The 22,426-nt window shown below is 41.2% G+C and overlaps 1 protein-coding gene across 2 annotated transcripts in view; it reads right to left on the bottom strand.

The window, feature by feature from the left end:
* RGS12 (regulator of G protein signaling 12) overlaps positions 1-22,426 on the bottom strand; it is a 61,516-nt gene that overhangs the window by 5,741 nt on the left and 33,349 nt on the right. The window contains exons 5-17 of one of the 2 annotated variants that reach the window (XM_053458229.1): positions 13,420-13,589; positions 13,143-13,235; positions 12,780-12,923; positions 12,332-12,511; positions 11,545-11,707; positions 11,028-11,140; positions 9,333-9,533; positions 8,170-8,243; positions 7,636-7,762; positions 5,527-5,623; positions 5,165-5,229; positions 4,681-4,834; positions 3,235-3,834 (exon numbers count right to left, since the gene is read on the bottom strand). In XM_053458229.1, the coding sequence (XP_053314204.1) occupies positions 3,235-3,834; positions 4,681-4,834; positions 5,165-5,229; positions 5,527-5,623; positions 7,636-7,762; positions 8,170-8,243; positions 9,333-9,533; positions 11,028-11,140; positions 11,545-11,707; positions 12,332-12,511; positions 12,780-12,923; positions 13,143-13,235; positions 13,420-13,589 (2,181 nt within the window). The remainder of the gene's footprint in view (positions 1-3,234; positions 3,835-4,680; positions 4,835-5,164; positions 5,230-5,526; positions 5,624-7,635; positions 7,763-8,169; positions 8,244-9,332; positions 9,534-11,027; positions 11,141-11,544; positions 11,708-12,331; positions 12,512-12,779; positions 12,924-13,142; positions 13,236-13,419; positions 13,590-22,426) is intronic. The other variant, XM_053458230.1, reaches the window with a different exon arrangement.

Raw genomic sequence — 22,426 nt, 5'->3', positions numbered from 1 at the left:
CAATCTCTGAATATACCGTATTTCCCCCATGTATAAGACGCACCTTTTTTCGAAAGATTTTGGGTCTAAAAATTGGGTGCGTCTCATACAGTGGTGGTAGATTTCTTTTTACTAGAAAGGGGACCGGAAAGGGGACCTGCTGCTTACCTGTTTTGTTTAGCAGCGTCTCTTGATCCGTCACGGCGACACAGGAACCCAGTGGAGTCACGTGAATGTACATCGCATCACATGACTCCGCTCAGTTCCTGTTCCTGTTCGAGCAACGCAGAGGGAAACAGCGGAGTAAATGAATGAATGTGTGTGTTAGCATGGATCCGTGTGTAGGGGGCACAGGGAGGCTGAAAGTGATGTGCATGTACTGGCTGCCTGAGCATGATAGGAGTGCGATTGCTAACAATTGCTAGCAGCTAACGTCAATCACACTCAGGCAGCTAGTACAATAACTATGTAATTTATTTTTTTTTTATTCGGCCCCCAAAATTAAGGTGCATCTTATACTTGGGGAAATACGGTAATAATCTTAAAGCAATGTTAATGACCTATTACGTGCACTTGGTCGGGCAGATCACCCTGTTTTATAACATCTGATGACGCCAACATTTCAAAATGCAAATATTGAAATCGAACGTACACGTTATATACTCTCTAACAAGGTCTATAAATAGTCCTTTGATCAAGGAACAGCACCATAAAAAAAAAACACACTAATAGAATTTACCGGAAGCTATGTTCAGCTACCGTGTTTATAATGCAAAAATTTCATACAGTTTAATTAAATGTGTTTAATTTAAAATATAGGTTTCAACAAATAAAATTAGGTTATTACTAAGGGTAAAAATATATTGGCAAATATCTCTTAACTTGGATTTGAGTAAAGCCGATCCCAAGGTATGTATTTGTTGTTTCCAACAGCAGAAAATTGAATGTAATGGTTTTCTTTAAAGGGCGTTCCCAGTTTTTTTGTTTTCTGTACGTGGCACCTTGCAATGTGTGCTGCGTAGGATTTTGTTACGCCTTTCCTAGTTCCTATTTTCCCATCGCCTTTCCTAGCTGGAGTTAGGACCAGACTAAGCTGGACACAAAGCCAGCGTATTATCACAAACAGAAGCATTTTGCTATTTTTGCAACAATACGTGGCTCGGTGCTGCCTGCGGCATAAATATTTATGTGACTGAGTGGTACGCTGCGTCGCGTGGCACAGCCGGAGTAATGTTACAATCTCCAAAAGGCTTCTCAAATAGTGATGGGTACGTGAATATTTGTGTGAATCACACAACTAAATGATAAAAGTTCCCGGTTCATTGAGACATTTTATATACGCACTCCTTACAGCCACAGGACAATAACAAAAAGCTGTAAGAGTACGGTGGGAGTCCCTGTTTAAGTTTCCATGCGTATCCAATTCTTGGACACCCACGGAAGGATAAATGTGTACCAGGAGGGCATATCCATGGCCCAAACCTACCAGTTCCATTGGTGTCGTTGAACGGCATCATCATTATTGAGCTTTTGTGTCTCAATGTCTTGCTGCCAAACCCGTGCGATGATATGAAATAGACTCCATGCATGCAGAATTGTGGCACACTGATTAGATTCGACAATACAGCAGCGTGATTGGTTCTATAAATCTGTGTTATACCTACTCACTCGTGGTATGAAACAGACCGATTATGGACATTGTAAGAAAAGAATTAATTGTTTTCGAAAAGAGAGAATGGAGAATGAAACCAAGTCCACTGACAGTGTTTATTACAATTTGAAAGACAACATACTGTATGCACACGTGATTTTCTACAAAGCGGAGGGAGATTAGCAGAGTGTATAGATCAAACAGCATCAGCTTTACATGCAGTCATTTGATCACATCAAGCTCTCAAGTGCAAAATGCTTTGATGATCACCCTTCCAGGAATTCTACAATACAAAATGATTCTGTCCCAGATACAACAGACCTGGCCCTTCATCGTTTAATCCGTATATCAGATTGGTCCTTACAGGTAATCAAGAGGTTAATTTTCTGTGTGTGTGTATACACCACCTTTATAAAATGTGGTAATACTGATGAACACATTTTTGTGTTATTTACACAGGAAAAAGCTGCCAGATACTAACCCTTTCATGTCATTGAACATTAGGGATTGTAAGAGTTAAATCAATGGCTGCAAGGATGAGAGGTTTCAGGGATGCTGCATGTAGAATTCCTTTAAGGGTCGTTAGAAATGGTTGGTTTATTAGAAACACAATATAGATCACTGTATTAAAACACATTTCAAACACACAACATGCTTCAAAAAAAAAAAAAGGCACTTTTTTCCTTCGTCTACCAAAATTTGTTTCAAAGTTTAAATGAATGGATTTAAAAACAAAATATAGCCAAATGGGAATTCTAGATGGTTACATTACTGTTAAGAGACGTGAGAATGGCGATCTAAAGTTGCAATGCAGGAAAAATGAGAAAAAGTACAAAAATTGTTCTAACTCAAAGGCATCTGAAAATAACGGTGGCAATATATGGTAATCAAAGACGATATTTACATTTATATACACGGGTAAATACCATTTTCCATCGTAAAATACAACGAAAACAAAAACTATAAATCACAGGATAAAAAGGGATTTATTGCACCTTGTCTAGGTCATCGCTTTCACTGGCAGAAAAGAAACGCATGCCGGTGGTCATTTCATGGACTAACAATAATTGGCACCACTTTTAAAGGGTTAATATAGCTGCACTAATCCGAGAATGGAGGAAAATATTTAAAATAAATCGATTTTCGGTAATGAATACATGCTAATGGGAGAAAAATCCAATTAGGAGTCACAGAGGTTGATAAAATGTACAGCTACACACAAAAAAAAACTATTACAATGTTGGCTGTGTCTTTCTGAAAATTAACAGGGATAAGCCCCAAAAAAAATATATATATATATATTATTTCTTTAAATCTGGCCATTTTTGGCAATCCTAAACTTAAGATGTAAACGTCAGTGGATTTTTAACCCCCCACCCCCCCAAAAAACAAATAAAAAAAAAACCAGTAAAATAATGTTCCGAACATAATTCAAATATACAACTAAATCCAAAAAATAAAATCTTGAAAAATAAAAATGTGCAATGCTGCGATATTTAAAAAGTGCAAAAGTCTGCTTAAAAGAAGAAAAATGAAATAATGATAAAAACACAAACACGCTAAAGGGAGGCACTACACAAGGAGACATTAAAATCTAGAAATACCTGATCTCTGATATCCAGAATAATCTTGACCAGTGACTGGAGGTGGGGGAGAAAAGTTGGCCTGCGAGAGTTTACTCAGGTCAGATGGCGGGGTTGGTGGATACGGCAGTAAAGTGCTGTTAGGACTGCTAATGTCTCCTTCGGCTACTAAAGTGAGGTCTGCTACGTTATCGTCCTCTACAGTTTGAATGTTTTCAGAATCTCTTGACGGTCTCTCCCGGGCGGGGATATTCCGCTCTTGTATATGCAGAATTGGAGACAGCGGAGCATTGAAAGGAACGTAAGGTTTCCTAGAACCAGGCGGCAGAAAGTCTGATTTGTCTCTCTTATCCAGTGAATTGGGTCTGACTGGTTTATCACCACCATTCTTCGAGGACTCTTGTTTTCCGGCCTGCAATGCTCGTGAGGAAGGAGTCATTTTATCAAATCCGTCGTTCTGCTCAGCTCTTCTGTTGCCGTTTACAGCTGTTGGAGTGGAAGAGACCTGATCAGCCGGGCTCAAGCGCAGGAAGTCTGGAAGAACTAGATCTTCTTTCCGTAGAAGACCGCGTTGATCTTCTGCTCTGTTACTTTGAGCTTTTGATATCAGCTCAAAAAAAGCTGGAAAAAAAAAAATATTACAATGTCAGAATGAGGTTTATCCGCTCTAAAAGGGACACTCCACCAATCATATGTGTGTTAACCGTATCATCCCCCTTGGATTATTTGTCCTTGGCCTGTAGGAGATGTCTTTGGTCAAACACGTCTCCTGCTTGCTATTACGCACAGCCTATATACTCACAGCCGGCTCCAATGCTGGTTCACTTAAGAATTCTCGGGGTCTAAGGAGACCTCTTGTATGCATACACAGAAACAGCTTCAATGGTTCTCCAATGGAAGGGCTTTTCTTTGGGGCATTATGATGAGCCATGTGCCCTGCGGCATATACTGGTCTGGAAGTAGATCTGGGGTTAAGGGAACGGGGAAGTAGCCGCTGTTCGGAAGACAAAAGATCTCCCTTGCGACCGTCCCATTTACACCCAACCTAAATACAATACCGCATGGACTGGCCTACAGTTGGATGATATGAGCAATCATGAGAAAGAACAGAACGACTAAATAATAATAAATCAATAGCAAGATGTCAAACTACAGTGGTCTGGGTAATACAAGCTCAAACCACCAATGAGTTTCATAAACTCTCGGTAATATAATCCAGGTGGACGGGATTCTAGAATGCGTTTGGGGTTATAAACCTCACACAAGGCAGCCACCAGGAAATGGACAGTTTGGACTGGAAGACAGCTGAGTAAATTATACGGCGTGTATATACACAGAGTCGGCGGGACCGGAGCAGCTGTAGGAAGAATTTAGGTGCGGAACTAAACTCGGATTTATTATTGTCACGCTTCAATATCATTGTCACAGCTTTGGAATACTAAAAGCGTGAAAAGGTTCCGTGCTCACCTTCAGCTTCATCCAAATTAATTTTCTGCTGCTTCTTCCTTCCCGTCCGTATAAGGGCTTCGTCTTTCTTTGATAGTCGAGGATCCCTCGTTACTTTTCCGTTTTCTCCCTTCAGTCTAATGGAGGAAGATTTTACCAAAGGTCTGTCTTCTCCCTAGAATAAGAAGGAAGCGGGGCTTCAGCCGTCAAAGAAGTGCACTTCCTACTAACGTTCACCCAGATTACTGAATACAGGTGCTAGACCCTCGGGGTAGTAATCCTGCTGAGGATGTAGGACATCTCTAATTAGCATGCCATTAAACAATTTACATGGATAATCAGAGATCTAACATTGTTAATCTACCCACCATGCCAAGGGCCAACACCTGGTGTGCTTCCGAACCCTCAAGGAGTGAAGTTTAGCGGCACCGCAAGCAACACTCCAGATGCAAAAAGATCTTAGAAACTCAAGACAAAAGAATACCGTATGAGGAATCCTAATTACCCCATTATTTCTGGAGTTGTAGATCACCGCGGGGGTTGATTTTGAACCCGACGCCTTCTGTTTATCTGCAATCAGACAATAGTAAAAAATTTACATTCATTACAATTGTATATATGTTTTTCCACATTCTTAAATATATAAATAAATGGCTCTTAAAGTCATTAAAGGGATTGGATCATAAGAACATTAGGCGTTCGGCTTTTTAACTAGCCAACAACATCACCCAGTCCCCTAAATGGCAAAACTGAGGGAAGCCATCACATCTACGAAGATGCTTTCGTTCTGCGAAACCAAACTGACGGCATTTTAATTCCGTAGATGAAAGGTAACACAGGATCGCGCGGAGGATTTGTTTTTCTCACCTTTTCCTTTAAGGTTATCTTTTTCTTCTAATACAACCCGTTGTCCGTCCAGATTGGAAATGGGAAGCCCCAAATCTAAAGGCTCCTGCTCTCCACTCTGAGGCATCAGAAAAAAAACACAACATTTTAGATTTTAAAGGACAAGATCTCTGGAAAACCAAATAACATTAAATAAATAATATATAAACTGTGCAGTATAATTAGATCCATTCTCAGAGCTCTGTAGCTTCCGAATCGTACATTCGTTTCACGTACGGTCAGCACTTCACTAATGCATCTCTAATACCCTCATCACCCTGAAAATAATAATTTCATTAAAAAAATTAGTTTCAAGTTACCTATAGTTATTTCACTGATAATAGATGCATTTGGGAGAAAGTGTTCCATTAAGAATAATGGTATGTGCCGTATTTATTAAAGACAATTCCAGGGCGAAGTGTGATAGCGGAATATTCGACATAGTAAACCAACGGAATGTTGCTTTTCAAGACAGACATCCTCCGATACTCCCTGAAAGCGGTCTACAACGGCATTCTCCCACCGGCACGAAAAGTGCACAAGTGGGTCACGTCTGAATGATAAATGTGCATCTGTTCACGTGAGGATGTGTGGAAACTTGTTTGGCGATCGAGGAAGGGCTGGAGAATAAACTTAGAACATCGCGCAGGAAATAATAAAGAGGGTCCCTTCCTTTTTTTTCTTCAGTTGGCCGAGGTCAGTTTACCAAGATTTTTTTACTAAATAAATGAGGGACTTAAAAATAACGGATAACTCCAGAAGGTGCCATGTCCAGGGGGAGGCTGGCAATTGCCCCCCGCAGATATAGATATATATATATAATATATATCTAGATAGATAGATAGATAGATAGATAGATAGATCTATATATCTATATATATATATATATATATATATATATATATATATATAGATATAGATAGATATATATATATATATCCACCAGGGTTGGTCAGGTACCAAGGGCTTTAGGCCGCATTTACTCTCGGACGGTATGCTTTTCTTTTTAAGCAGCCTGTTTCTATAGGGGGCACCTCTGTGTGCATTGAGCATTGTTGCCTTTGCTAATCTTTTGGGAAACTGCATTATTGGGCCTTAAAGTTTGGGCTTGCCCCCCCTGGGGTACACAGTACCAGAACCCTGGCCATGCCTAATATCTCGATATATTTATTAAGCAAGATGATTAGAACCAATATTCAAATAATTTCTCAATGAAACTAGGAACAATGTAAACAGCAGCAGAAAAAAAGCCTTCTTTTGTCTGGAAAATTATTATTGTTTAGCCCAGAACCAAAGCAGAGCTTGTTCTAGAGTTTGCAAAGCCAAAAGTGAATTAATGCAGTGCCACGTTCTCTCTTATAATGAAGATACTAGAGCTATTTCTCCAAAAACGTGAAAAAAATGCACAGTTCTGAACATAAAGAGTAACGCACATTGCATTTTTCTATCATTGGCATCAAAAACTAAGTAAATACAACAAAGGTCACTCCTTTATCGCCTTTTGGTAAACAACAGAATGGCACAGTCTTAATCCCCAGCCCGACACCATGATTAACGAAAGTCTACGAAGGAGAAGACTTCAGAGTATTAGAAAAGCAGGACTTCATTACATTGCTGTAAAGCGTCAGGTCCCTGTTTGAGCCGGGAAAGTCACCCAAAATATCACTACTGACAAACTGCAGCCTCCAGGACTGCAGATAGAGAGCCTTTACTGCAAAGAAATTTCATAAAGCTAAGTTTTCCTTGGTGCTGTACACAGTAAATACTGTACACAGCACTGTATTTAATTCTCAAAGAAATATTTTTTCCCATAGGATGCCCTGTTTAACCAGTCTGCATATCTTTAACTCCTTAACGACCAACGACATGCCAGGCACATCACAGAAAAACAGTCATTCTATGACCAATGACGTGTCTGGCATGTCATGGCATTAAATAAGCTTGGAAAGCGATCTAATATTGGAATCTTCCATTTTCTGAAAACATAATATATAACTTGTGTGGGTACACTAAAAGAGAGAGAAGAATAAAAAGACAGCCTGGTCCTTAAGGGGGTTAAAGTAGTTGAAAAGTAGAAGAAAAGACACTTACAAGTCTTGCTACCAGGTCGTTAAGGTTCAGTCCATACTTTGACACGACCGGCCGCAGAACCTCCGTCACCGGTTTAGTCGGCTTGGCCTTCAACCCCACAGACCTGTTAATTGGTACAAGATCCAACCTACGCAAAAAATGAAATATATGCATTAAAAAATATTTATATACACAAGAGGGATAAAGTATACATTTCACTCATTATATTTTACGCAACACGAGCCGCCAAGCGATTTCGGATCCAATAAACAGCGTTTCGGATTTTGTAACCGGTTCCATTTTGGTAAATTAGATACAAATGAATGTAATGCAGACTCCAAAACAGAATCCGGATAATGCAAAGTAATTGTTTGGTAGAACGCAGCCCCGCGGGACGGCTGGAGACGGAGAAGAAGGATTTTACAGTGAAATGTATTTATTATACAGACAGGAAGGGAATCGTCTCTCTGCCAGGAGGGCCTGCGATGGAAAAAGCTTCCGCGCGCCCAACTCACATCTACATCACATTTGTTAGATTCATTTTGTTTTACTCACCGAAATAAAGTACGCTTTTCTATTCTTAGATCCCGGGACTCTAAAATGCTGCTGTCTTGGCCGAGTACGAGAGGCTTCATTACCCACAGAGACAAAATAAACAGAAACGTACCATAAATCACACGCTGCGGCAGACAAAGTATAAAAACACAGAGCTCACGGACCCGCCTGCTACTACTACACGGAGGGCACGATCCGATTTACAGCCACGGCCGTCGGCAAACGGTTAATACACCGGGCAACTTAAAATCTTACGGGTACCGGAGGGGCTGCTTAACCCTCAAGGAGTAGAACATACATTTTTATGCATGTATGTGTAAATTCCCACAATGTATTAACCTCTACCTTTAGCAGGGAGGCAGTTCCACTTATCTACCACTATCTTCGTAAAGTAAAACTTCCTTACATTAGGAAAGACAACGACCCTCTAGTTTTAGACTATGACCTTCAGTCCTATACCGTCCCACTGTAGGATCTTTAAGTATTTTAATGTTTCTATCACATCCCCTCTCTTCCTTCTCCCCCAAGGCTATACATATTGAGATCATTTAGTCTTTCCTGCAATTAATGCAATACTCCCCCCCCCTTAACTTTACTAGACACAAAGAAGTCTCCTGCTTGCCATTACACACGGCCTAAATACTCACAGCCGGCTCCAATGCTGGCTCACTTAAGAATTCTCGGGGTCTAATTTTGTATTGGCTTGTATTGTGCCCTACCGGTAGCCAGAGGGTTTGGGCCGACACCTGTTCGGCCACAGATTTTAATGCATTATATAATTACTTTAACATCATCCCTGGCTACTCATACTACCAAAACACAATAGAGAATATCACTCGATCTGTACATTGTGCTGGTCAAGTTACAGTTAGATGTGTTAGATATCAACATTATGTAAAGAAAAACATCATCTAGAAATTTCTTTACTCTGTTTACCAGTTAGAATTTTTCCTCAATATAGGTTCCATTTTATTATGCTAAAAAATTGTTACATCTTTGGGCAATAAAACCCATCGCAGGACCGGTGATTTTACGTGTTATGGTTGCCCGGGGGTATCTAGAGTGTTGATTAATATATATATATATATATATATATATATATATATATATATATATATATATATTAAAGCAGGTGTAAGTGAAGTGCTGCAGCAATGCATTACCTTACTTCCACCGACTAAGAAAAGATCCACCGCTGCAATGTTGAACCCATGTTTCTCACAAAGCCCGGCGAGGATCTCCTTAATTGAGAAGCCGGATTTAACCACCACGGCACAGGAGGATCCGTCGGGCAGACTGATGTAACAGTGCTTGGAAGACTTCTCTTTGTCTGGAGCAGAGGAAGACACTCGCGACGACTCGAACTGCGGAGGACAAAGAAAGTATTGGAAGTGCACGGCGTGAATGCCATTTAGAACAGGCGCCCTAAACAGTATGTCCCATGACAGATCTCGCTGGTTTAACCATGCGCTATAATGAGAGAGGCTCACCAGGGCATTTATAAAGCAAGTTGGTTAACCTCTGCCATTCTCCAGCTGTTGTGAATTAACCCCAAGCGGCAGCAGATAACACAAGAGCTGGAAGCTCCACCGATCATAAACCACACTATGTGCACTACTGTGTAAAAGTACTCTTCGGGGGGCGATTTGCTGTTTTCATGGAAAGCAAGGACATTTCTAGCTGTAGCATAATCGTGAAAGAGTTTTCTATCCTATCAGCCTTCTAAACTTAAACTTGGATTTGTGAACACAACATTGGAACACAGGAGTGATGGGAGTGATAAAGGGCCATTGGAACACAGGAGTGATGGGAGTGATAAAGGGCCATTGGAACACAGGGGTGATGGGAGTGATAAAGAACCTCAGTACCCCTATGAAGATATTCCAATAAAAATCAGCCATTTCCAGCTACAATAGTCATTTACAACATTAACACCATCTGCGCTGGATTTCTCAGCCACCTGACGTTATTTTAAATCGACAAAATTTGCTATTAAAAAAAAATAAATAAAAAAAAAAAAAAAAAAAAAAAAAGGATATTAAGTGACCCCAAACTTTTGAATGCTAGTTTAGGTCTGCTAGTAGATAATATACATGAACACACACTATAAACCTCAATCACAGTGTAACCGAATCACATTCACAACCCTAATATCTATGGCAGAACAAGCAGATTGTTAACTCAAATTTATCTATGCATCTTATTGTTTATCCCAAATGGCGCAGAGCATGATGGTGGTCTTTGTATGTCTAAAATACCCCCCCCAACACAGATATCAGCCCTGGCCTATTATATGCAGAATTACCGCGTAACGAGGCATTGTCACCACCTCCCAGAGTTCTTTGTGTTGGCGGATTATGGATATGGCCGCCCTACATTAATCCTCTCTCTTATGCCAGAGACACAAAATTATGCCAGAGCCACATTTATAAGAACGGTCACAGCTTTCACTCACGAGCATAAAATGTAAATGTTGGGGGCACTCACCATGCCCCCAACTGACTGTAAAAAAATTAAAAAGTACGGTGATATAATATTACTAAAGGGTGTGCATGTGTGTTTATGTATATAATATTCCATAACGGTGAATGAGGTCCCATGGACTTTTAATGCGCAGGAATACGAATGCAGAACATTCTCAATCTCTTCAACTACAAATTACTTTTTAACAACCTCGGCTACGATAATCAAACTCTGGCATTAGACAGCAGAGGGACTTGTTTACGAGACGTCTCTTCGCAGAAAGATCAATGCAGAGAGACGTTTCATTAAGATGCGACAGATTACAGCCGGTTACTAGAATTTGTAGCCCGTGAATTACAAGGCTTGGGCGGATAAGCCCTCGTTTCAATCCTTACCTCGAGTACGTTGTCATTAATGCCGCCGTTAATCAGTTCAAGGCTTGCCGAAGAGGACACGGAGCCCAGAGATTCGCGCCTCCGTCCAGACCCTCCGTTCATAACGGCGCTATCTGTAGGAGAAATGGGTAATGGCCGCCGTCAGCTCGAGAGGCTAAAACAATGGCGTCTGCATCGAAGACACCGAATAACGAGTCTATAATAGTGATACACAGAAAACCCAGGATAAAGCGAACGCTTTTTACCTGCCGTCAAATTCACAACCATGTTCGTTATCGCTTCCCAAACCCACTTTCTCCCACTCCCTATTACGCAACACTCACTCTTCACCATCTCGTCACAATACGTCTCTGTAATTTTCCCACCCAACATGGTAGACATCCATCCACTCGTCCTCTCCAACAAATACACCGTACACCAAACACGATCTTACCCCTTACCCCTGTGCCCATTGACTTTTAGATTTTTGAGTTAACCAGCACTTTATTTTTTTTATCGTATATTTAATAATACTTACCATTGGAAAAATCCCCGTTTTCCCTTTTCTTCTGTGATTTTCCCATGCTTTTACTTCTAGACCAGGAGAAAAACGTCCCTTTCTTCTTCCTATCCGCATCTTCCTCTCCCCCGGATTCTTCGTTGAGGGATCTTCCGGACTTGTTTTTCTTACTTAGCTGCTGCTTGCACACAGGAAAAAGGGAGTAGAGCAAAGCAGATTCGTAACAATGCCTGATCTATTGACGTGGGATGTTTTATCTTGTTTTGCTTGCGTGCGTGTGTCGTGAAATGCGCCAGCGGCTGATAAGGAGAATGTTTTTTAACGCGGAGCTGCCAAAGTTGGATTGGAGCGATCGCAGCGCACCATTTACAAAAGGCTTCCATGTTTACAGCCCGTGCAATGCATCCCTGCCTTAGAACCGCGTATACAGAAGACACGAAACATTTAAACATTATCCCGGCGTACAACATCCAAAACGTTCTAATCCGCCGGAACGCCAGATGTTCCTCGTTTCATATCACAACGACCCCATAACGATCATAAAAATTATTTACTGCCCGACCCATCGTTCTGACAAGACTTCCTTGGTCCAAAAGGATTCGTGCAAAGAACTATGAAAGGCACGTTGCCACTTCTTACAACCTAGGGCCATGTTACTCAAGTCAATGACCAAAGCAGTATATTACCAGAAGGTGTACATGCGCACACATGCAGCCACAATGGTGGGGTGCGCCCAATGAGTGGTAACCAAGCGTGGGATGAAGAGTTTTGAGGAAGGATTTGAGGAACGGATGTGGTCGGATACCTTTTTCGGCGTGGAGATGTTGGACCGTTCCGAGCTGATGCTGTGCTTTGAGGCAGGGCTGCTGGGAATCTCCTGAGGATCAGGCAAGGAGCGTCCCTCAACCTCGGCCAGCATACACGCCTGATACAGATGGGACTTCAGGAACCGGGTGTAGCTATCAAACTTCATCAGATTGAAAATCTGGAATTCCAAACAGATCATTCATATTAATGCTACCGATATCTATGAAGCAACTTATACAATGCGACAAAAACGTGCCGGAACGTCCCGAAGGAGACCTTCCCAGGAATGCTCATCAATGAGAATCTAATTCAGGATATCAGTAGCCAGAATACAAAGCGTTTCTGTGAATGGACCCGCTACTCCATGACAACATGGAATAAAAAAAAATATGTCTGGTTTGTATACTCAGAAACTAGAGAATTGCCCTCAAATCTCACACACATACCTGAAGCTGCTGCTCTTTAAACATATCGGGGTGCGGAGCGTTGAGGATGTCATCGGCCAGCTGGGCCTGGCTATCAATGTTTACTGGGGTGGTTGCCTTGCTGCTCAGAAACTTATTAAATATCTCTCTGGCTCTGTAAGAAATCTGAATAAAAAAAAGAAAGTAAATAATTAAGCACCAAACCATGTTTGCAAAACTGTTCTAGAACAGAACAATTTGACCCCTAGCAAGCGCAAGGTATCTAGATGCCGGACAGTCCGTTCTGTAAGTCTTCTTGTTAAAGATTGCGTTTCACATTGTAGCGTTTATCGGTTTCGTGATAAAACAAAATGTAACAACTACACAAAATATTTTAAAAGTTACCTCATTTTTGTCATGCGCTGGAACACGGCTGAAGTATTCACAGGATTGCCAGAAAAGAATATTTTCTTCACTAAATTCTTTCTTTAGAAACTCCTAGAAGGAAGCGATAGATATTATATGCGCACAGACGTAGAACGTGACTGTTAGAACACCGTATACTACATCGTTTTTCACTGTTTTTTCTCAAAATGTGACTTTTAGTGCCGCAAAAATCTGTAGCTGCTTAAAACCGGCCGGCAGACAGAACAGCGCGTTGGAATACGTAGAGGAAACTTACGGTAAAGTACCGGACACCGACTGGATCCTGAAGAAGCCGCTCAAAAGACACAGCCCAGCTGGCTACCCGGCGCTCGCCCAGCCTGCGGCAGCTTTGCACGCTCGGAAGGCTGGCATTGCTGCTTAAACTGTTCTCGCTGATGCATCCCTTTAGCTCGGTGCTATTCAGCTCTGGGGGGAAAAGAGAGAAGAATTCATTATAGAAGAATTCTATACTCACTGGCCGCCATGATACAATAAGAATACAGAACACCATTTATTTCGCATACATGTTCAGACTCGAGTACGCGTGCGTAAAAAGTACTCCTATTGATTTCAAGCAGCCAATCAGCGGCAAGAATAGCCGGACCACGTCACATAGGTGCTTTTATTTTGTCTTTTTCACGGTGGAAGAAGGCATATTAAAGGGTTAGGGTTACTGGCAGAGTACTTTAATACGCCTTTGTCTACAGGCTGGGCGTCTGGGACATTAAACTGTCCCTTCAACTCATTTCAGACACTACACAGATACAGAGTATCAGGGGATGCTCTCTGCATTACCCCGAGGCTCTCCTTTACAAGACGGGAAAGTCCGACTTGGTACCCGCTGGTAGTTATTCTACCAAATCGACAACGGAATACAGAAGTAGTAATACAGGGATCAGAAAACAAAAGTGAAAACCTAAAAATAAAATAAAAAAAGGGAAATCACAGAGCAAAAAAACAAAACCACATTTTTTAATACAATAAACCTAGTCTTAAACGTATAAAATATTGGAGCATATATGGCATAAAGAAATAAGAAGGCAGTGTATGATAACAACGTTTCAAACACATAGGTAGCGGGTAATTTACGAAAAGGTCAGGGACCAAGATCTTACGACAAATATCCGCGTTATGATCAGTAGATGTCCACATTAGGGATATCAGCCATGTTTACGCTGCATATATTCACACGGCGAAGCGTCAGTTACTCAAAAAGATTCATTTAAAGATCATAACAACAATGACAAAATCAGCAAAGACGCAAAACATCGGCCCGGAGAATTCCTGAAGAGTCAAGTAATGACGCAAACAACGCCAACACCGTCACCGCCAAAAGGCTATGAAAACACGCGGAACGCCAGCACCGAAGCCTTCATCGCTCCGGGGCACGGCAACCTCGCCGGCAACCAATAAAACAATGAACGCGCACACAGACACCCTATTACGCAACCTGTAGAGGGACACTCAGGCCATCACATGCACTTTAATGAATACGATCGCTGCATGAGGTTGTCTATTCGCATAGCGCAGACATTCACGTTCTGCCCCCACTAGACACCAGGGAGTCTGGAGCACGGGAGGGGCACGTCTGGGGGGGGCGCAGAGTGGCATATAGAGGGGTATAAGGCATATCTGGGGGGTGAGCGGCAAGCCTAGGGGCAGATGTGCATAACTGGGGGCAGGTTGGCAAATTAAAGGATGTTTTAAAAAACATTTTTCTCAATCATAGCTTTTATTAAATATGAAGAATAGCTTACATGTGAATATTTATCGGTAAAACTTTTTTTTCCCCTTTAGGGTCATCTTATACTCAGGCTTTTTCTTTTTTTTCCTAAATTATATATTATAATATTAATATTTGGGGGGTCGTCTTATAATCGAGCAGCTACTGTATTTTAAATAGTCTGTGCTAAATATCTCCATTGTCCCCTGTTGTAACAGCGCTATGGAATCTGCTGGCGCTATATAAATGTACCGTAGCACATTTCCTGTTCTTCTTCTAATGCTTCCCCCATCGTGGCTGGCTATTCAGGTAAAGATGCTGTTCCAACTTGTTGAATTTAAACACTTTTTTTTTATATAATTAAATGCATTGGAAACAAAAATCCTCGTACTGTTGAGGGAGGAGGGCAGCTGCAGCAGCAGGACTGCAGCTTCTAAGTCCTATAGTTATATTTTCATTTAGAATACCTTAATATGTCTTCTTCCGTAAAAAGGGTGTTATGGACGTTAAACTGCCCCTTTAATGTTTCTACAAGCTGCTCGGAGATTGGCTAGAACACTTAACGTGGCTTTTTAGCGAAATAAATTTCCCTCCCCGCTTTGGAGCGAACTTTTCAAAATCAGCAAAGCCATTCAAGCCCCTGCGCATGGTCGGGTTAAAATGAACCTATTATTCATTATTGAAAGCGCATGCACAAGTACAAAAGATAGAGCCAGGATTCAGCGGAATCAATGCCCCATACGAAATCATTTCACAAGTACAAAGGCGGCTGGAAGTACAGTATCTACGCCTCGTATTTAGAGAGCATTTGTGATCTAATACAGGGGATGTGCCATCTCTGACAACAAGCAATCAAGTCTTCACGCGGCCCACAGACCCGCAAAACAGAAGACTGTCAGGATAATTGCGCCCGCCCCCCCTTTAGAAATCTCGAGGATGGCAGTCAATGGGCAATCACCGTGACTAGAGAAAGAAGACCGGGGTGAAACCCTATCATTATGCGAACACGCCGCACGCAACAATGAGTCTCCTGCGCAGGCCTTCGCTTTTAGATCCGGGGGGGGGGGGACGACACGGCATGTTATTTTCATTAGGGTTTATTTAAAATCTGCCAAGACATTTAACACTGCAACCGAAAGCGGGGAGGACTAAGTCTTTTACACAGGCTGACAATTGGCAAAGCGCAGGTTCTGGGATCAGACATGGTCCGTCGCTTGCCATTACATATATCGAAAGCCCGAAACATGTGGAATAGCGTGTACTCATAGAGAGATTTAATGTACAAATAAAATGCCCAAGAGTATTCTTCAATATAATGACAAAAAAAGAAGAATGCAAACTGTCTGCGTACAAAATTCTCTACGGTACGGGCTGTATTTTATATAATGAGGAGTTGGAGGGGAAATCAGGACAAAACCTTCTTTTAAAGGGAATCCGTCAACCAACTAAGTCTCAATCAATAACCAACACAAAAATACCTATAAAATTGTGTTTCTATATCTTAATAGACCATATGAGGTTTTTTTAAGGGACGGTGCGCTTTAATGCATATGACGAAAGAGAGGTCCCTTTAAATTTATATGGTGTCCCTATTGCTAATGTATGGGGGGGGGGGGTTCTGCAGACTCCCCATATTCATCTGTCTGCCCCTCAGCTGTCACGCAGGAGATGCGTTTGGCCAAACAGCTCCTTACGCATTACATACTAACCACCTGGCTGTGTGAACGCTGCGGGCCGGGGGGATTCGGATGCCCATGCACAGAACGTGCTCTCCTCAAATGCAACGGGGGCACTTTCTTGCTTCAAGCAGCTCATCTGGGGCAAGAATCATCAGACCATGGAGAAGGTGGGTGGCTGCAGCTCAGGTGAGATTTTTTTTGTAACTGTCCCTTTAAGATATTTGCGATCTGGTTGCTGCTGTAAAAGGTATTTGTAGCAAACAAACATTTCCCGAGTCCCCTGCCGAGAGGATGTATCTGACCCTGATCCCCGCCACATTCTGGACGGCAGCCAGTCCTGAAAGCGAAGGGGGATTGCATGCAGGGAGCAGAAGCGTCAGGAAGCCTACGGGCAGCTCTTTTACGGAGTAGTCATGGAGTGAAGTGTTTACAGTCAGATGATAAAGGTCAGGTTTGTATTTGGTGACAGTAGCTGCATCTTCCATGACCCAGCCAACTGTACTCAAAACAGCCACTCCAACAAGCTGCAAAGCCCTCAGGTACTCGCGGTGCCATTACCTTTAAAGAGGCCGGATCAAGTTAAGGTAGACTTACCCGTCATTCCCAGAAAGCCTATAAGCCCTATGCTGACCGAGAACCATGGGAGATGGGATTCCAAAAGAGGTAATGAGCCACACTGCTCTAAAACTAAGTCGGATGCTTAGATGCAACGCAAGAAGGTATTTCTTCTATAGTGGTGTATACAAGGAATTACCATCCAGCGGAAGTTATAGAAAAGGGGTAATACGCGTGAGAATGTAGAGCATGAAAATAAAGCTATCCTCGTCACCAGGTCTTGCAGCGGCTAGACAAATGGGCAAACAAGATGGACCCAATGGCCATTACATTCTATGTATCTATTGGCTACTCCAGAACTATGGCTTGGCTTCCTTTGACTCTTACACCTTAGATAGCACTAAGCATTTAACACACACTGTACATAAGAGGTTAAAATTAATAAAATTACAAGATATTAATGATAAAGATTTAAATAATAATAATTAAAGATTTGTGTCAATAACACTTTTTTTGTGTTAAACCGTTTCCAACCTACAACATAATAACCGTTCCAAGCTTAACTTTTCATATTTTGAACTGACAAAGTTTAGCGCAGGGCAATTGTGATACACGCAAATTACCCCAAAACTTCAACAAAACGGACATCACAAAAAAAGCAAGAAGCAAACATCAGTCCCTTTCACCGTGCAATTAATGTCATCACAATTTGTTCCTTTCATCCCAATTCTGGAACCTTTATCAACGTATTTCAAAAAAAAAAAAAAAAATGATACAGCGCATAAAAAAAATTGCACTGTACATGCATTTAATTTAAAAACGAAAAAAAAAAAAAAGTATAATAAACCGACATATTTGACTTATGAATATTTTGTAAACCGAAGTCTATGTCGTGCATTTTCTACATTGTCACAAAATTGATAACTAGATAGAACTCGTAATAAGCTTTGCGTAGATTGTTGGCGCTATATAAATAAAAAGGTAATAACCTACAAAAATACTGGTCCAATAATGTCTGAATTTTGTAAAATGTACTATGGTATGCAAGTCTAAAAATAGACTCGGTGACGCGTAGAGAGCCGCGGGGATATTCGTAGCCCTGGATCCCATCATTCCCAGCGATACCTGTTGTCAAGTTGCTTCCTGGACATTATAACTTGGGCTTCCTTTCTGATAAGAACATACCAAGGGCCCAATCTACCATCTCAACATGGCTACCTACTGGCCGGTGACATTTCTGCTTGTTTATTTTATCAAGTGGCAGGAAAGCAAACAGCGCCGTGATTACACAGATATCAAGCCGAGGAGGAAGCAAAGTGTAGATATAACGCAGTGTCTCGTTACCTACGGTCACTGCTTTTAGGTGAGACTGATCTTCACAAATGGAACAATCTTAAAGATAAAAAAATCCATCCACAATACAAAAGTACACCGATTTATTGTTTTTTTACCCCAGCCTCCAGCATCCACCCATGGTCCATTCCAAAAAAAAGGGACTTTCTGTATAGTTTGGACTCAAGTATTAAGTTCTAGAGCTGCAGCGTGGAACCACCATGGACCCAAGTCAACTGCCTTCCAACTCATAATGAAGATATCTCGGTAACCCTGGAAAGCCTCCTAAACCTTATGCAAGCCAATACATTCTTTTGGAAGCTCAAGGCAAGGGTGCAAAAATAAAACCAACCCCCACCCAAAAAAAAAAAAACTAAGATTCTTCAGTCCTCCTGAGATACATTTAGGAGAAAAGCACAAAGTCCCATCTTGAGAAGCCACAGTTTTTATCCATCCCTGAACAATGTGCTGAGAATTAGTTAAAGTAAAGCAAACACATCTGAGTTGTCGGAACTTATGTTGACAGTAAGGCTTTTAAAGATTTACAAAGTAATTAACAAAGCTTAGTTATCAGGCTTACGTGAAACAATTCACCGCGGTGTTAACACGGAGAAGACACTTGTGTCCACAGCTATCTGGAAGAACCTCACAAATATCTTCCGTGCTGTGTAAGTATTATTAGATAGGAGATATTTGTATGTGGTTTTTTTTATCAAGGCAATGAGATGTTCAAAGATGTACCTTGAAGTCGTAAAAACAGGAAAAAACAACAAAAGTTTTCCCAAAGTGTCCTTTTACCTGGATATAGTTGGTAGGATCCCGTATGGTTCCACCTTACCAAGTACTTCAAATCGCTCAAAGAAAACCAGCCATCGGAATCCATACCAAATTCAGCTGCTACCTCGCTGCCCCCCTCGGGGTACATTCTCTCCTAAAGTAACGAGGCATGGTTTTGCTGAAAACGCTCAAATTTTGACAAGTTCTTTTAATTTTCTGAGAACACCGGCCAGGCTGCCTGTTGGAACAAACCGATTCTCTGCTTCATAGCTTCAAGGAGAGAAAGCCGATAGGGCGGACAGAAAGGCGGCATGGAATACCTCCTAAATAATTTAATAAAAGAGGACCTTTAGTCTGCCTCAGATAAAGGGACCTAAATTATTGATGCCGCTTCGAAAAGCGGCTAATAATAATAGCAGAGGGCTCCAAAGGGGCCGCGCGGTTTCCATGCCTTATTAGGGCAAAAGGTAGTTTAGGGCAGAAAGAATAAAAGTGAACACGGAATAAGGATTCAGCGACATTCTTTTTTATTATTTAAAAGGTTTTAAAAAATAATATTTTGTAATATATCTACATTTAAATTTATAACTAATAATAGAGTGCATAATTTAAAAAAATATTTATAATAATTTTGGATTCAGTTTTCAGAAGTTTCTGGCATCTCCTATTTAGGATTAGTGATCCTGCACAAACCGCAAACGTTGGCCAAACAATAAGGGCAATTACATCCGAAGAAGAGATCTCTGAGGTCTTCAAAGCTTTTATGATGCGCTTTTTATTGTCGTGAGATTCGGGGGCATAGAAAATACAGTTATCAGTGCAATTCTCAGGTGCCCACCGAGGGCCGACATTGGTTAAAATTGTATATCAATCACTGTGATAAAAAGAATGTTTTATAGTTGTTGCCTTTGCACAGAAACAATTAAAAAAGCTAATTAATTTACTGGCACGAGGGCTTAACTGGGGACGAAAGACTATCAAATGAAACCGTGAAATGATTCTGTGAAATAGGTTGAGATTGTGTCGTGAGGATGCAGTTAAAATATTGAGGCATTATAACAATAGTGTATATTTACATAGCGTCTATGTCTCTAGTCATGGGTATTTAACTTCGGTTCGTTGACGTGAAGGACAGGCGCATGACTCGACCTGTATGGGAACAACCAGAACAACAAAAGGTGGTTTTAGATCTCCAAAAACGGAGTCTGCCCCGTCTTGCATTCCTTTAGGGTACATTACTGTGCGTTTAAACGCCACCGAGGGGCTACAACGCAGGCCTAAAACCAGAGGGGCAGAAAGCAGACTACGGACCCCCTCCCCCACCCCCGCTCCTGCCCATTAACTTTTACTTCTGGGAACCGCAGCTCTGGAAATAAAATACGGTAAGAAAGGTTTAAGGTTTATTTGTTCATTTTTTCCCTAAGCGTAGTATTTATGACTATTTCCTAGAGAAAGAGTAATGCGAGGCTCGGGGAAAGTCGTAAATCCACTGATTTGTGCCGTAGGTGCCGGATCCACTAAACACTAGCGAGTAGAGCTCGCTATACCGCCCCGATTTAACATGTCCGTTCCCGCTGAATACGTCTGTATCAATTACATATATGTTGGGGGATTTTCACGGAAACGCTAACAAACTCCATTCCCGGATAGACTTTTGTTAGAGTGCCTGACTGGGTGATTAAGACAGAGCCAATCTATTGTTTTCCACAAGCTCTATCATTAGGAGTCAGGGTATTAGGCCTCGTTAAGGATTAATATCAAAGAATGCACGGGGGGTATGATTTGGGTAAGCAGCTCAGATTAGATAGGCCATTTGGAAAGGTGATTTGGGGTCAAAATAGAAACACGGGGTGAAAGCCTAATTCAGATGAGCGAGGGTCTGGGGTAGCGGCACTAAAATACCCTTGCTGGCAAGGGGTTGCACTAGGGGCAGTCTGGGGTAATAAAACAAGACAGATAGATGGTATTGTATTGGTATGGTGGGATGGATGGTATTGGAAAGGGCACAGACTCCATGGAGGGGGGTGTTTGCTTTAAAAGAACACAGGGGGGTACAACATGTCTACCCAGGAGTCATATCAAAGCCAGTGAATTAATTTAAAGCTAATCTAGGAGGAGTTTTTTTTTTATTTATTTATTTTCTTCAGCCTAGGATGGCAATTTTATTTTTACATGCAATTCCATATTTTACCACTTGGGGCACTTCAGAGCTCACCCTTTAGGCTGAAAGTCTCCAGTCCAAATGACAGGCTTTGGAAAGAATCACTATATAGCTCTAAATTATGGATTTGAAGAGTTCAACATTATAAGAATTGGTGAAGAGTTAAAATTCATAAACAAAAAAAAAAAAATTGCATGCGCATAAAAACCATTTTCACCTAAAAATTCCTGGAAATGTTGATTGGGTCTGATTATAAAGTAACAGAAAGCTTCGCTAATCAAAGCAGCAAAACTTGAAGAAAGCTATAAACACCAATTTCATGTTCCGTACAGAAACACACCTGCAATCACTTACTCTAGAAGTATTCAAAATTAAGGGAAAATTACATTTCTGCATTAAAAGCTGCCTGATGAAGACACTCAGCCACGGTGTTCCAGCACGATGTGTTTTTATTGGTAATAACCAGTATCTACAGCATACAAAATATATTCAATGTTAAACGGCACCCTAACGTATAAATCAAGAGAAGGAATAAGGGTGTTATCTTTCGGCCGCACCTCCTTTGTGCCCCGATATGTAAATTACTTCCTGTAGCATTAATTTGTGTATTGGGCTGCACAGCCATCATATATATATATATATATATATACACACACACACACACACACACTATACATATTATACATACATTACATAAACACACTATACATACACACACACACACACATACACACACACACACTATACACACACTGACTAATGCCGATGCCCCTAAGCATTATTTTACACAGCAAATGCTTCTTGACTACTTGGATTAAAGCATTAAAAGCCATGAATAATAATCCATGTTCCTGCTCTTGTAAACATTAGGAGTATTTTTCCAAGACAATGATCTATTTACAAGTCAGACACATTAAAATGATTTAGACAAGTATATCTGAAAAATGTGTCCTGGCTGGGATTTTATGGAGTTTTACGGGCTTACAGCTTGCGTCATGCAAGATCACAGGCACTGTACCTTCTGAGCCGCCTGCTG

Source organism: Spea bombifrons, chromosome 1, assembly GCF_027358695.1.
Source record: "Spea bombifrons isolate aSpeBom1 chromosome 1, aSpeBom1.2.pri, whole genome shotgun sequence".
NCBI classification, from domain to species: domain Eukaryota; kingdom Metazoa; phylum Chordata; class Amphibia; order Anura; family Pelobatidae; genus Spea; species Spea bombifrons.
Note: the sequence above shows the minus strand (reverse complement) of the source record. Positions and strands in the feature narration are given on the sequence as shown.